Source organism: Lithobates pipiens, unplaced genomic scaffold, assembly GCF_037356315.1.
Source record: "Lithobates pipiens isolate NorthernLeopardFrog02 unplaced genomic scaffold, aLitPip1_a1.2 Scaffold_8, whole genome shotgun sequence".
NCBI classification, from domain to species: domain Eukaryota; kingdom Metazoa; phylum Chordata; class Amphibia; order Anura; family Ranidae; genus Lithobates; species Lithobates pipiens.
In genome coordinates, this window is record NW_027507903.1 from 514,255,378 (window position 1) to 514,272,317 (window position 16,940).

General features: G+C 43.8%; 1 protein-coding gene across 2 annotated transcripts in view; it reads right to left on the minus strand.

Annotated features, from left to right (window-relative positions):
• SCUBE1 (signal peptide, CUB domain and EGF like domain containing 1) overlaps nt 1-16,940 on the minus strand; it is a 453,110-nt gene that overhangs the window by 353,490 nt on the left and 82,680 nt on the right. For both annotated transcript variants that reach the window (XM_077469395.1, XM_077469394.1), the window contains exon 3: nt 12,486-12,611. In XM_077469395.1, the coding sequence (XP_077325521.1) occupies nt 12,486-12,611 (126 nt within the window). The remainder of the gene's footprint in view (nt 1-12,485; nt 12,612-16,940) is intronic.

A 16,940-nucleotide genomic window follows, 5' to 3' on the forward strand; every position in this document is an offset into this window, starting at 1 on the left:
ATAAGAGAAGGATTTGGATGCCTTCTCCATCAGTCAGACCTCCGCTCCCAGCTCAGAACGCTGTCGTAATTTCTGGCGCTAGGGAGGAAGCCGAATCATTCCATATTCCTGTCACCAGCAAGATGGCACCGAGCCCTCTCAGCTCAGCCATCTCTCACTGCCAGCCCCCCGCTCTACCTTCTGCAGGAGTGCCAGGAATCAGGGGTATGCCGTACCTGGTTCCCCCAGGAAAACCCAACCGGCAGCTCCCCCTGCTGAACGGACACCTGCCAGGTAAGGGGGGGAGGAACAGGAAAATGGTCCCTGAACTTCTGGGTACCCACTGTGCCCAGGGTCCTTCAGCTCTCAGTAGAGCTCTCCCCAAAACTGCTGCCCCCCGCAAGGGCAAGTCCTACTTGACCCAAAGACTTCCCAAGCCTGCGGCCCGGCTCCCAGGGGGAGACCACCAGCCCACAGCTTCGGGTCCATAAGAAAAAAATTAACAGTTTTGCTGTGGGGAAACACAATCAAGAACTGAGGAGCACAGAGAGGGGCGGGGGTTTTAGCCTCTTTGATGATTGTGTCAGGTGAGACCAGTCATCTCTCAGGGTGCAGTCCTGGAAGACGACTTGAGAAAGAGTGTTCTTTAGCAAGGGACAGAAATCCTACATTAATAATTATGCTACCAAAATTAGTATGTGCGGTAAATTTCCTCCAGCATTGCTCCTGTTTCTTCTTTCTGGAGGCTGTGATTTTGCTGAAGGCCAGAGCCCCTGAGCAGAAGTAAATTTTTAGGCTGTCAACAGATCAGCTTCTAGATTTTCGGCAGTGCCTAAAAATAGAAAGCAACTGAGCATGTGCAGAGCAGAGTGAGACAGTGTATTACTGGATTATAAACAGTATAGACACTTATTTTTAATGTTTTACATAGCTATACCTGCAAAAGGGGCCAGCCTGAAGGCATCTAGCAGGACTTCTGACTAAATTTCCACTTTAACGTAAACCTGTCAGACATTTAACATTTACGCTGCATTCATACTTGGCTGCACGCATTTTGTGAAGCATGCAAAAGCAGACGTTGTGCTTGTGGCGTCATTCATTTTTAATGGCACCCCAAAACACGGCAAAAAAAAAGAAAAAAAACACTGAAAACTCAAAAAATATATTAGAATTTCTGTGCTGTGTTTGTCATGTGTAAGGCAGCCCAATGAAATGAATAGGTTGTCCTATGCATAAAAGCCCAACAATATACAAAAGACATTAAAACATTCACTACAGTGTGAAAGGGGGCTTAAAGTAAAAAAAAAAAAAACCTGCCTAAAAACAGACACTGCAAGATTCCACAAATGTGTGCCCCCTCAACTTCGTTTTCATTTTTTTTGTACTAGGATTCCTTTCTTATTAAATCTGGCCATACATGGATCGAAATTTGGACAGTTTTTTGCTGAACGATCAGTGCCACCAGATATAGCCAGCAACACTGATTATTGTATTCTGCCAGTGGAGAAGGCTCCCCACTGGCACAACCCAATAGCACTGCGGGTACGATTGAACAAGAAAGATGTGCTGATCCCACCCCCCCCAACACACTTGGTGCTAATTTATAGAGTATGGCCAGTCTCAAGCATTGTAATAGATCACACTGTAATTCGGAAAAACGGTCTTGTCCAGGAACCACCCCAGCCAGTAAATGGACAAGATAACAAGCAGCAGCACCTGATTTTTACAGCCCATAGATCAGCGGTTCTCAACTCCTGCCCTCGGGACCCACTAACAGGCCAGGTTTGCAAGATAACTGAAATAACTCACAGGTGATATCATTTGCTGCTCAGTGATTGCAGTATTCTAGTCTGCATCTCCCCAAGGTAATACCTAAAATCTGGCCTGTTAGTGGATCCTAAGGACAGGAGTTGAGAACCACTGCCATAGATAACTTTTTTTTTCATTAAACCAGCGTGTTGAGCAAAAAAAAAAAACTGAGTTGATTCCCCCAACCACACACTTATTGTGGATTCCTTCCCTCTGAGCCTTTGTATTCCGACAATGGGGAGACTTCACCACTCTTTAACTAGTTGCTGACCGCCGGCTGTCAAATGACGGCCAGGAGGCGCACCTATTGTGGCGGGAGGCTGTCATATGATGGCCTCCCGTTTAAACAGGGAATGCGTGCGATCGCGCGCATCCCTGTTTCTTCGGTGGCGGAGTGTCACGGAGACACCGCTCGCCACCGAAGGGAGTGAACAGCCATTGGCTATGGGTGTTTACCACGTGATCGGCCGTGATGAAGTCACGGCCGATCACAGATGGTCACACCCCGACTGTGCACGGCGCATGCGCGCGATCGTGAGCGCGCTGCGCGTGCACGTCGGTGGCGGCGTGTTCCCTGGGAACACTGCTCGTCACCGAAGCTGGTAAACAGCCATTGGCCGGCTGTTTACCCACGTGATCGGCTGTGATCCTTTCACAGCCGATCACTAAAATGTAAACAAACCGCGGTAACGAGATGTTACCGGGTTCTCCTCCTCACACACCGATCGTGTGTGAGGAGGAGATTGCGGTAACATCTCGTTACCGCCTACAGTACACATCAAGCACACTGATTGCCCCCCCCCAATAAAGAGGACCTGTCACCACCCCTCATATTACCTGTCAATCACAGTCCATCAGAGTACCTGTCACAGTCCATCAGAGTACCCGAGTACCTGTCCCAGCCCATCAGAGTACCCAAGTACCTGTCCCAGCCCATCAGAGTACCCGAGTACCTGTCACAGTCCATCAGAGTACCCGAGTACCTGTCCCAGCCCATCAGAGTACCCAAGTACCTGTCCCAGCCCATCAGAGTACCCGAGTACCTGTCACGGCCCATCAGAGTACCCGAGTACCTGTCACGGCCCATCAGAGTACCCGAGTACCTGTCACGGCCCATCAGAGTACCCGAGTACCTGTCACGGCTCATCAGAGTACCCGAGTACCTGTCACGGCCCATCAGAGTACCCGAGTACCTGTCACGGCCCATCAGAGTACCCGAGTACCTGTCACGGCCCATCAGAGTACCCGAGTACCTGTCACGGCACACCAGAGTACCCGAGTACCCGTCACGGCCCATCAGAGTACCCAAGTACCTGTCCCAGCCCATCAGAGTACCTGAGTACCTGTCACGGCCCATCAGAGTACCCGAGTACCTGTCACGGCCCATCAGAGTACCCGAGTACCTGTCACGGCACACCAGAGTACCCGAGTACCCGTCACGGCCCATCAGAGTACCCGAGTACCCGTCACGGCTCATCAGAGTACCCGAGTACCTGTCACGGCCCATCAGAGTACCCGAGTACCTGTCACGGCCCATCAGAGTACCCGAGTACCTGTCACGGCCCATCAGGGTACCCGAGTACCTGTCACGGCCCATCAGGGTACCCGAGTACCTGTCACAGTCCATTAGAGTACCGAGTACCTGTCACAGTCCATCAGGGTACCCAAGTACCTGTCACAGTCCATCATGGTACCCGAGTATCTGTCACGGTCCATCAGAGTACCTGAGTATCTGTCACAGCCCATCAAAGTACCCGAGTACCTGTCACGGTTCATCCGAGCACCCGTCACAGCCCATCTGAGTACCCGAGTACCTGTCACAGCCCATCTGAGTACCCGAGTACCTGTCCCAGTCCATCTGAGTACCCGAGTACCTGTCCCAGTCCATCTGAGTACCCGAGTACCTGTCCCAGTCCATCTGAGTACCCAAGTACCTGTCACAGTTCATCTGAGTACCCGAGTACTTGTCACAGTTCATCTGAGTACCCGAGTACCTGTCACAGTTCATCTGAGTACCCGAGTACCTGTCACAGTTCATCTGAGTACCAGAGTACCTGTCACAGTTCATCCGAGTACCCGAGTACCTGTCACAGTTCATCTGAGTACCCGAGTACCTGTCACAGTTCATCTGAGTACCAGAGTACCTGTCACAGTTCATCTTAGTACCCGAGTACCTGTCACAGTCCATATGAGTACCTGTTACCGCCCTTCAGAGTACCCAAATACCAGTCACCAAGCCATCAGAGTACCTGTCACCAGGCCATCAGAGTACCCGAGTACCTGTCACCAGGCCATCAGAGTACCCGAGTACCTGTCACCAAGCCATCAGAGTACCAGAGTACCTATCTCCAGCCCATCAGAGTACCAGAGTACCTATTTGCAGCCCATGTCTCATAGAATATACGTTGGGGTGTGAGCTTTCCAAAATGGGGTCATTTTGTGGGTAATTTCACTTTCCTGGTGGTCCAGTACCTTCAAAAATGTGATAGGTAGGAATGAAATGAGATGTGTCATTTATGCTCCTAGAATGCCTGAACATACTAATTCAATGTTCGGCCTCTCTATGTGGCCAGGCTGTGTAAAAGTCCTACACATGTGGTATCGCCATACTCGGGAAGAGTAGCAGAATGTATTTTGGGGTGTTATTTTTGCTATATACATGCTATGTGTTAGAAATATCTTATAAATGGACAATTTTGTGTAAAAAAAAAAATGCGTTTTAATTTTTTTCCACATATTCCAAAAACTTCTGGAAAAAAATGAACCATTCAAAAGACTCATTATGCCTCACAGATTATACGTTGGGGTGTTTTGTTTCCAAAATGGGGTAATTTTATGGGAAATTCCATTGTCCTGGTACTCCAGGGCCTTCAAAAGTGTAATAGGTGGTTGAGAAATGAGATGCGTCATTTTTGCTCGTAGAACGTCTGAAGGTACTACTTCAATGTTGATGCTCTGTATGTGGCCAGGCTGTGTAAAAGTCTCACACATGTGGTATCGCCGTACTCGGAAAGAGTAGCAGAGTGTATTTTGGGGTGTAATTTGTTGTATGCATATGCTGTGTGTGAGAAATAACCTGATAATATGATAATTTTGTAAAAAAAAAAAAAATTATAAAAAAAAATCGTAATTTTGCAAAGAATTGTGGGAAAAAATGACAACTTAAAAAAACTCACCATGCTACTTACTTAATACCTTGGAATGTCTTCTTTGTAAAAAGGGGTCATTTGGGGGGTATTTGTACTTTCTTGGCTTGTTAGTGTCTCAAGAAATGAGGTACACCTGATGTACTGAAGGCCTGATCAGAAGTGATCAATTTTCAGTGATTGGCACCATAGTTTGTAGACTCTATAACTTTCACAAAGACCAAATAATATATACTAATGTGGGTTATTTTTGCCAAAGATAGGTAGTAGTATAAATTTTGGCCAAAATTTATGAATAAAAATTAATAATTAGCAAAAATATATGACAGAAACAAAGAAAAAGGCATTTTTTTCACAAAATTTAAGTTTTATTTTATTTATAGCACAAAAAATAAAAAACCCACTAGTGATTAAATACCACTAAAAGAAAGCTCTATTTGTGTGGAAAAAAGGACGCAAGTTTCATATGGATACAGTGTTGGATGACTGAGTAATTGTCATTCAAACTGTGAGAGCGCTGAAAGCTGAAAATTCTGGTCAGGAAAGGGGTGTAAGTGCACTGTATTGAGGTGGTTAACCTGCAGCGCTGATCAAGCGGGGAAAATCCGACATGGCTGTTGTATAGAAGTTGAAGGTCGATTGGTAGAACAACTACCGCACAACCTCCCTGCCCATATGTGGATCAAAATTTGTCCATCCCTTGCTGCATTGGCCAAGTCTCGAACCATGTATGGCTGGCTTAATGGCTCTGCCTGTTCGCACCCTCCCCCCACCTCCCTCACTGCCACATTTAGCACCTTGTGCGGGGGGGGGGGGGGGGCACGTACCCGGTTTTGACAGGTACCCACTCCCACTTCTGGGTAAGATGGGAGTGGCGATCTTTGAGTATTTCTGACCCCTCCTCCTTCTCACACACACAGATCACAGAAGACCTGCTGGACCATTCAGAAAGCGCAAAGCAACTTGCATATGTGCTCTAGAAAACTGGTGATCACGGAAATTACTTACCTCACCGCGGCAGCCTTAACAGGAAGACGTAAATGTGGGTGGAACTCCGCGTTAACGCACTGCCTGGATTAAGGTAAAAAAACTCCCCATCTCCTAGCCTACCCCAGCCCTAAACACTTACCTGACTCCTCTCACCGTTCCAGCACTGTCTCAGCTGATGCCCTGCTCCTCTCCTTTCCTGGTCTCACAGGAGACACAGAGAAGTGGGAGCCATAGGCTTTTGCTATTAATTAAACTCCTGTGAGGAGGGAGCAGGGCCGTGGCTTATAAGCAATGAAGCAATGTGTGGGTCTATGACTGCACAAAATCTGGCTTGGGAGCATGTTCACACGGGTGCTTCATAGCACTCGGCTTGCTAAGGAGGCATCTGGAAGAGGGAAGAGCTGACAGCACCACTTGGGGGGGGGGGGGGGGGCTGCCAAAGAGGAGGTAAGAGACCGCTCTGTGCAATATCGTTGCACAGAGCAAGTAAATATAACCTTTAGTATAACTTCAAACTAACTGTTCTAAGCTGCATGAATAAATTCCATATGTCACAATACAAAATGTATTTAAACATTATAATACCCTTCCTAATTTTTTTAATTTTTTGATTAGCCCCTGCATGGGCAGTACTGCAGTTAAACCTCTACTACTACTAAAAGAATATAGAAACAAAAACTTTTCTTCTGTAAGAATAAAAAAAATTATAAAAATGCTGCTTTACATCTGGAAAAAAAAATGCACTACTGGCCTTCCAGTGCAGTACCCCTCTCTGCCACTAGATGTTGCTATTTTTCCGGTTTGAATGACAGCGCTCAATAGCTAACCCACAACCTATGAATACAGGCCATCATAGCCCCGCTCAATGAAGCCTGGGCTTATAGTACTCCTGCACTAAGCTGCATCATATATCATTAGATGAGCATCAACAGTCCTAAAGGGCACCTGCCTACTGCCACCTCTGAAGAACAAGAACAAGATGAAGAACCCATGACATCACCAGATCGGCCTTGATACTGCAGGAAAAAAGTGTATGTATAGCGCCACCACTGAGGAAGAAAAGGAAGAACCCATGACATCACTAGATTGGCCTGAAAAATTGTATGAATAGGGTCTTTAAAAAAAAAATTAGAAGTGAGTCGGGCTGGGGTAAGCTAGAGTTGAACCTAAGCAAAAAAACATAAAAAAATAAATAAAAAAAACTGTCCTTGAGCTCCACTTTAGCGTCTCCGCCTAGGTTGATATGTCAACAGTCTACTGCAGGCAGGAGGAAACATTTGCTCAGTCCCCACAAGAGATAAAACTGCAGCACATCTGAAAATGACTCATCTGTACACAGGCACAAGGCTTTACATGATGATTCATCTCTTTGCGCAGGCTTTTCAGTTCAGTAAATAGATGTTGACCCTGAATCATGCCTGAATAAACATGGTACCATCCAGGGCTCAAGTCCTGCGGTAACGCATGGGAACGGACTTCCTGCACTTTTTCCACAACAGGAACTCAGTTCCCATTAGCAGCCACATCCTGCAAGACTTTGAAGTATGCAAGCTGTGTGGCAGGTGCTACACCAGCAGCCGCCGACACAGCTCGCAATAGTAAGTGCTGCACACCAGGGGTGGACTGACCATTCAGGCATTGCCAGTAGGGGGCCCAATGACAGCTTCCTCTTCGATCTACCTGTCAATCACAGCTAGCTGATGGGTAGATCAGGTCCCTGCTGTTAAAGATTGTATTTAGTCAGACCTCTCGTGATGCGCTCCTCCCCACAGGCCCCTCCTGATTTTCTGTCTCCTCATGCTCCCCCCAGTCTCCTGCATACTTGCTCTGTGTGTTCCCCGCTGAATACCCCCCCCCCCCCCACCCTATCTTCAGTGCCATATGATGAGAGAACCCAGAGAAGGAGCACAGCTATTCTGCTCACAGGACATGCAGGGAGAGAGGTGAGCTGAGGGAGGAACATCAGTTTGGGGTGGTAAGCTGAGCACAATACCCGGCAAAGGTTAATGCCAGGAGGGAAGTTTATATGGAAATATGTAAAGGGTTGGAATAGCAGCGAGTGTGTGTTGGAGCCCTTCAGAGTTTGCAGCCCCCCCAAGCTAACATACATCTCCTAAGCAGGAACACATCACTATCTCCCTAAGCATTCCGTTCAGATAATGTGCAGTTAATTTATGACCTTTCCTTTTACACTTTTCATTGAACAGAGTTTGGATAACACAGGGTTAAAGGCACCACATAAACACTCCATATACCAAATAACATTCCCCAATAAAGATCAGAACATGATGTTCACATTTGCATGGAAGCACAATTGAATGATTGCTGATTATTCAGAGAATTACCGTATTTATGTTTATTGAGAATAGTTTTTTCTTTTTTATGTACTAACAGTTAAGCTTCATACACACAATACGAAAATTGGAAGAAAAAGACCACTGTAGAAGTGTTTGTGCATATTAGCGTATCATTTTTTATTTTTTTGGTGGGGGAGTGGATCTTGGGTGGGAGTTCCCACACTTTTTTCACCAGGACTTGACCCCTGGTACCATCCTGCTGGAAAGAAAAGCAGACGACGGCATTGTCAGGAGGTACTGTGATCTCTGTGAGAGATAAAAATTACCCAATTGCTACATTTACATAAATATAAAACAATAAATATATCTATCTACCCAATGCTAGGTCTACTTTTAAGATTTCCAACATTTAAATATGGTACAGTCCTTCTCTGTTGCTCATTAGGAGAGAAAAGACTTATACTTCATTTTATTTATTGAAGCTCATCGACTACAGGCCTATTTATGAACAGTCCATGATATTACAGTGCAGACCATTGATGTGACCCCTATGAAGGCAGTAAATGTGTCACCAGCCATCTAGACAGCAGACAAGCACACAAGAGTCAGGACATTTTTTTTTTTTATTTGGCACCAAAATAGCAGCAGCAGTGAAGTCTGATTTACCAACATACAATACACAGCGACCAAAATGCACAAAGATGTTGTTCTGAGACTTGCTGTCCACAAATAATCAAACACCGTAGAATTGTACATTCTGTGGCATCATTCTTTATGTCAAAAGACTTAACAGAGCCTGTCCTCTGCAGAAAACCCCGCACAGTCAAGGAAATTCATATTTACACATATTGACAGAGAAGGCTTGTTTCAGCAAGAAATGGAACTTAGTGGCGTCTGTCAAAAAAGTAATAAAATGGGATCTAGAAAAACATGACTAGGCTGTAAAGGGCCATTTTCAGAGGCGGGCAAGCAAGAAGGAATTTTAGCCATGCTGAGCAAATAAAACTCAGAAATGGAGAAAATGATATTTCAGACATAAAAAACAGGAAGCTGTAAATCCACACAGTTTACCTGTTTAAAGTGGACCTTCATCCCCTTTTCTCCTCCCCTCTTCTGTAACATATCAGATACTGAAAAAGAACATTCTAAATACCTTTTCTATAGGACCAGCTCTTCCAGCTTTTCCCTTCCTGAAACCTCTTAGGATACTCACATCACCCATCCCAGAAGCCTTTTGTGCAAGATTTGGCACACTGCACGTGCTACGTGTCATCAGAAGTGACCACCATCCCCTGATGACGTCAGTAGAGAAGATGGCACAGGACCTGACGTGCAGCTGCAGGTTACACCAGACAATGCTGGACTTGCTGAGCATGTTTGAGGACAACCAGTAGTCAAGGTAAGGTAGATAAATAAATAAATGTGTGTGTATAGAGCATGGGGGGGGGGGGAGGATTGAGTAACTTAGATAAGGCCGGCCATAGATGGTTTCGAATCTCAGCCAGTTCAGCAGGAATTGGCCAAGATTCGAACCATCAGTTGAACAACCAGCCTGCTGAATTTTACTTGTGAATATCGCTGGCGGATGCTTGTGAATAGTGTGTACCAGGCTTTAGACTGTTTTGTGAATCAGACATCACAGCCAAGCAAGGATGATGACCTCATTTTTTTCAAGTTATATAAAAACAATATAGCTTAGTCACTTTCAGAAGCCATTAACTTCATAATTCTGCTCCTAGATTAAAAAAAAATCATTAAATGCATTGAAATCTAATCAATAAATAATTGGATTCAATTGTTATCTTTTATCAATAGCGAGAAGTTTGGACTTAAAGTATAAGGGCTCTATCACATGGGCGGACCCCACCAGCTGATTCGCCTGCTCAGTAGGGGATCTGTCCGTTTATGCAGAGCAGACACAGCCCGCTTTCCTCTATAGGCAGTCGGATGTAAACAAACCACTCGATCTGATCCAGCAGACGGATAGGAAAAGGATCCCCCATCTCTGTTTTTAGCAAATAGAATCGGATGAGATCAGATGTCAGCATGTGTCAGGTGGATGCACTGAACAGGCTACATACAGAGCCATGGGAAGCAGAAATGAACTGCCAAAAGACCTGCATAACAAGGTAATTGAACTGTAAAAAGATGGAAAATGATATAAAAAGATATCAAAAGCCTGGAATATGCCAGTCAGTACTGTTCAATCACTTTTTAAGAAGTAAAAAATTTAGGGATCTCTTGATACCAAGCCAAGGTCAGGTAGACCAAGAAATATTGCAGCCACAGCTGCCAGAAAAAAAATGTGGGATACAAAGAAAGCCCACAAGAAACCTCAGGAGAAATACAGGCTACTCTGGAAAAATAAAGACAGTATGGTTGTTTCAAGGAGTACAATACGGAGATACTTGTACAAAAGTGAGCTACATGGTCCAATTCCTAGAAAGAAGCCTTTACTGTACAATACCACAAAAAGTCCAGTTGCCATATGCCAACACCTTGACATGTGTCTATGGATGCAGATGGCATGGTTTGAAATCAAGCCCATAGTTGCGCCACCATAGGTAGACGCTTCCTATGAGGCATACCGAGAAGAGAAAAAGCAAGGTGCGCTGGTGGGGAACCAGAGAAGAGGATTGGGGTTGCTCTGTCCATGTTTGTTATTTAAAAAAATATTTGACTTCACAATCCCGTTAAAATTAATTTTTTTCATTAAAAACTCTTCCCAAGAGCCAGCCCACTACTTGCATCAGGACTGAGAGCCCTTGAAAGAAGTACTGAGACAGGGTTCTGAAGAAAGCTATGTACAGGACCCTGCTTGTCCCTCCCGCCAGCCATGATCTGTTTGCATTGAATAGAGAAGCATGGGGACCCACTGATGATGTCACTGCATCTAAGTGAGGTGCGCAATAAAAACCAAAAGGTCTTAAAAAAAATTCTTTAGCATGTTTATGGGGGGAGGGGCCTGCAAAGGGAAAATATAAGCAGATCAAACTTCAGCTAAAATGTTCAGATCAGAATAATAATATGACAAGGCACCAAGCAAACAAGAACCTTCTCCAAGAGAAAACTCATATGATATGTATACAGCTGGTCCTTCACAACAAGTTATTGTTAAGAGAAGAATTCAGATACTGTAACCCTGATGAACATCAACAGAAGAAGCAACATATAAGGAAAGCTAATCCTCTTACTGCCGATTGGCTAGCTGACTTCTGTGAACCACCTACGCAGAACTGTGTGCAGCATACTCGATCTGTAAGACAACTGAAACCAAGCATTCAGAGTAGTATCAGAAAGAACCCCATAGTAATCTAAATTCTTAAAAGTAGTGTTTTTTTTTTGCTACATAAAAGAGCCAACATTTAAAGGGGCTTTCACTTGATATGTGATATGTAGCTTTAGCGTTTTCATTTCCAACCAGCCTCTTTCATTTACGATTAAGGGGCCTTTACATTTGTGCAATGTGCAGTCTGTGCCCTATTGAAGATATTTTCCCTCGCCTCCTGTCCTGGTGGAGTGACAACGCTTCTAACCCTTCAACAAAGTAGAAAAAAAGTGTTTGGCTGCAATTTTGTTTTTTAAGTGAAAACATTTAATTTCCAGATGACCCCTTCAATACAGAAAATACAAAAAACAATAACTGCATGTAACAAGAAAATTAAACAACATGAATGGATATGACAGGTCAGCTGTAGGAATCAAAATGGAAGAAAAGCCACCTGCGTGTCCATTTAAATGTCACTTTCAGATTCCAGTTATTATAGATCAGGGATCTCCAAACTATCTAAACAAAGGGCCTGTATTCTACCCTACAGACTTTAGAGGGGCCGGACTGTGGCCAATGGGAGTAGAAAATGTCCGAAGGTGTCAGCGAGATGACTAGTGCCCTATCACTGGCATCAGTGACAGGAATAGTGCTACGTTATTGGTGTCAGTAAGAGAAATATTCCCACATTATTGGTGTCGGTGGGAGGAATAGTGCCTCATCATTGGTGTCAGTGGAAGGACTAGTGCCCCATCATTGGTGTCAGTGGAAGGACTAGTGCCCCATCATTGGTGTATGTTGGTGTCGGTGGCAGGAATTATGCCTCATTGTTAATTGTCAGTGGGAGGAATAGTGCCCTAAGGGCCATATAAACGCAAGCAATGGCCACATATGGCCCCCAGGCTGCAGTTTGGAGACCACTGCTATAGATTATAAATACATTTAAAACATAGTAAAATTCTGCAGATGACAAACATAAAACGTAATTGTACTCACCCAAGCAATTGTGTCCATCATGTGCCAGCATAAATCCATCATAGCATGTGCACCTATAATTCCCTGGTATATTGATACAGTCATGAACACATCCTCCAGTGTAGTCATTATCACATTCATCGATATCTGTAAGGAAGAAAAGAAAACATACCATTAAGGTCCTGTTGATATTCATAGCAGATAGGAAACTTAGTTCATTTATTTTTTAGTTGCTATTGCAAAACTCCAGCCAAAAATAAGATAAAAACGGGTCGATCATATAAAATATTTTGCTTTGGCATCTGTACAGCCCTGAGTGGCTTCATGTCCATTTCTGGTGGGGAGTCATTAAATGCCCATGTGAGAAAAACCTTAAGGATGTTAATGAATGACAGAAGTTCTCCAGAGAAAGCAGAAGTGCTCCTTTTTTAAAGGAAGGCAAGGTTATCACCCTTTATCGGATGACTGAAAGTGCACTTAGTTTTCTCGCCTTTCGCTGAGATCTCCATGCCTATCTTTGCCCAAACTCAGCTCTTATTTTATGAAAACCTCCATTGAGCAGTGAAGTCATCACCTGACGGTCTTGTGTCTCTTATGGGCTATTTTGGAGAGATCTCTGTGACGAGTTCCCAGGTCTACACACCTGATGTACCCATTATGGAGGAGCTTCTTCCCCTGAAGGATCTTGGAATTATTTTATATTATAGAGAATGTTACAGAAGGAGACAGAACATACAAATGTAGAATGGAACATCCAAAACTCCCAGGTGGACAAGAGCAAATCGGGAATTATGTTACAGAGTCCTTCAAAGTCCCTTGTGATCCTTATGCCTAAACTTGGGCCACTGAGCCCTTGCATTCCCAGGACTCAACAGATAGTGTTAATATAGCTGGATCACATTCACACAATTACTACAAGAGTGTAAACACCTTATTTCAACAGATTTTTAATGGATCTAAATATGATATATTTAGAATGATAATTTCTACATGTCAAACTCAGCCCCATCACCAGATAAGATCAAGCGATTTGGAATTGTATCCAGTTGGGAACGTATATATCATGGTGTTAATGGGATGAATGAGGAGTCTACATAGTAATGTAATAGGGGGTCATTGAGAACTGGAACATTTTATTTTATGGGCCAAATTTTGATATGTTTCTAATATAACATTAACATTTTATTTGAATGATAATTGAATCTTTATATAGTACCTATAAGGGACGTTTTTTTCTTTTCTTTCCGCATATATGTTTTATTTGAAGGTGTCAGAAAAGCATAAGCGGCTACTTTTTTTTATCTACGTAAACAAATTAAGCTGTATTTTTTTTTTTAGAGTAGAGGAGTTCCAAGTACTGACCATTTGTGTACAGTGCAACAGATCATCTATAAAATCAGAGCCTCTTTTATGCTATTATACAGAATCAAAATGCCAAACAGTTTTCTTTGAGGCACTTGCCTTTTGCAAATAGAGGATCTTAATACTACAAGACTCGCTAATCATAGCAATGAGGCCAAGGACAGCTTACTGATCCATTCCTGAATCCCATAACTCACAAACTGAAGTCATTTGCGAGTTTTCATAAGATGCGGCAGGATAATGCAAGTCAGAAATCATCTTAGCATGTGATGCCCTTGTCCATGGTACTGATAGAGCATATGGTTTGCTGTAACTATGTGCAATTCCACCATGCTGGGCCTAAAGTGTTTGAAAACTGTGACTTTAAAGTGTCTGAAAAAGGGGCAGTCCTTGTTGCAAATAGCAGGCCAATCAAATGTTACTTTTTATGTTTCCAATGCTAAGCTTTCCCATGCCAAGTATTCCAAAGCTAAACAACACTCTGCCAATAACCACCAGATGTTTTGTTCCAACAAATGTACTTCTCTTTTGTACTCTATATTTTAAATAATGTTTTTCTCAGCATGTATAAGAGATTGGATTTTTTAAAACCTCAAAAGCTAAAGTGATGGGCTTGTTGGGATGAACACGTAACAAGCAAAGACAGGATAATCTTCCTCTTCAAAAGAGATCATGTGACCCGAGGTCAAAGCTTCTTGTTATATTACCAAAACTGGTGGAAAAGGTGTTCAGTAGGGTTGAGGTTGAGGCTCTGTGGAGACCAAATAGGTCAAACCATGTCTTTATAGAGCTGGCTTTGTACACAGGGGCACAGTCATGCTTGAACAGAAAAGGGCCTTCCCCAAACTATTATCACAAGGTTGGAAGAGCACAATTGTCTAAAATGTTATTCCATGCTAAAACATTAAGACTGGGTTTACATATGTGTGGGGCTGGTTTCAGTATGATTTGTAAAAAGAGTCCGGTGCAATTTTGTTCAGCGGTTCAGGTGCAAAAAAATTTCTGACACTGGAAATCTCACCTGGCTCTTTTTAAAATCGCACTCCAGCCGACCCACATGTATGTGAACTGGCTGCATAGAAAGACAGTTAGTTTCGCATATATGTTAACAAGGGCTAAAGGGTTACTCTAATCTCAAAAATATTGCAAATTAAAAAAAAAAAAAAACACAGCAGATGCAATTGCACAAGCCATATTGTAATTTATTGTTATTTAAAATTATCTTTCCTTTTCAATCTGTAGTTCTGTAATTGGTGGCTTGTGCAGAACCTCCCAGAAATTTAATTTCTTGCTTGTGCAGTTGGCTCACTGATTTACCCAGTAGTTCACACTAAGATGCAAGGCAGATTTTAAAGAGGAAGTAAACCCTGATGAGTTTACTTCCTCTTTCATTCCCTGCAAAGGCAAAGCATAATGGACCACTATGCATCGCATAGTAGTCCATTATGTGTCACGTACCTGACACAGGAGCCAGCGATGTCACCGCTGTCCCCTGTAGTCCGGCGCATCCATCTTCTCGGTGGGGTCTCGCAGCTCCGCCGCTGTCATTCGGCGAAGCCGCGATGACGTCACTCCCGCGCATGTGCACGGGAGCCAACATGCGCGGCAGCTCCGTCATTGGAAATGCAGCGCTCAGTGCGCCTGCGTGCCGCTGTCTACGGCGCATGTGCCGTAGACAGCGGTGCCTGTCTTCGGGCAAATATCTCCTAAACCGTATAGGTTTAGGAGATATTTCTTGGACCTACAGGTAAGCCTTAATCTAGGCTTACCTGTAGGTCAAAGTGTGTTGTAAGGGTTTACAACCACTTTAAGGCATACATTATATGTTCAAAGGTATTGCTCACCCCTCTAATTTTTTGTGGTTAGGCATTTCTAGCGAAGGGTACTCTACATACCGCAGCATACAAAGATATTATAGCAGGGGTGCCCAACATGTGGCCCAAGACTGCTATGACTGCGGCAAAATTGTAAGCTTACTTAAACATGGTTAATATTCGGAATTTTTGCAAAAAATGCATTTACATTTATCGAACACATGCAGCTGAAGAAAAATTTTACAGTGTCTCTATTCTGGACTTTTACGTTTTATCCATTACCATCAAAGCCAGCAACTCTGTGTACTCTTCTTATTGAACTTTATTTGCTACATATGAAATGCCACTTTATACAGAATGTTAATGTGTTTTTGGCTAATATAGCCTTCCTCATAGCATGCTATGCTAGCTTTACTTGTAATGGATTGACTGTATTGGGGACGGAACATCCCAACCTGATCGGCGGTCTTCAGCCGAAGACTAAGCAGTTGAGCAGGGGTATTATTATTATTATACAGGATTTATATAAAGCCAGCAGTTTACACAGCGCTTTGCAGCATAAAAAGGAGACAATACAGTTATAATACAATAAAATACAAGAGGATTAAGAGGGCCCTGCTCAGAAGAGTTTACAATCTAATAGGGTGGGGAAGGTGGTACAAAGGGTTGTAACTGTGGAGAATGAGCTGATGGAAGTGGTAGAAGATTAGTTGGAGACATGATTGGCTTTCCTGAAGAGATGAGTTTTCAGGGATTGCCTGAAAGTAGCAAGAGTAGGGGATAGCCGGACCGGTGGAGGTAGCAAGTTCCAGAGGATGGGAGAGGCTCTGGAGAAATTCTGGAGACGAGCATGATAGGAGGAGATGAGAGAGCTTGAGAGTAGGGGGTCTTGAGAAGCGCGGAACTGATAATTTGGGTGATATTTGGAGACAAGATTGGTGATGTAGCTCGGGGCAGAGTTGCGAATGGTTTTGTATGCTGTGGTTACTATTTTGAATTTAATTTGCTGGGTGATTGGGAGCCAGAGGGTTGGCAGACACTGAGCGGTTGGTAAGGTGGATAAGTCTGGCAGCAGCATTCATGATAGACTGAAGAGGGGATAGCCCATGGAGAGGCAGGCCAATGAGAAGGGAGTTGCAATAGTCAAGGCGAGAGATAACAAGGGAGTTAATGAGGAGCTTGGTGGTTTCAATTGTTAAAAAAGGGGCGAATTTTAGAGATGTTACGGAGGTAAATTCTATAAACTTTTGACAATGATTGGACTTGGGGCTGAAACGACAAGTCAGAGTCTAGGATTACA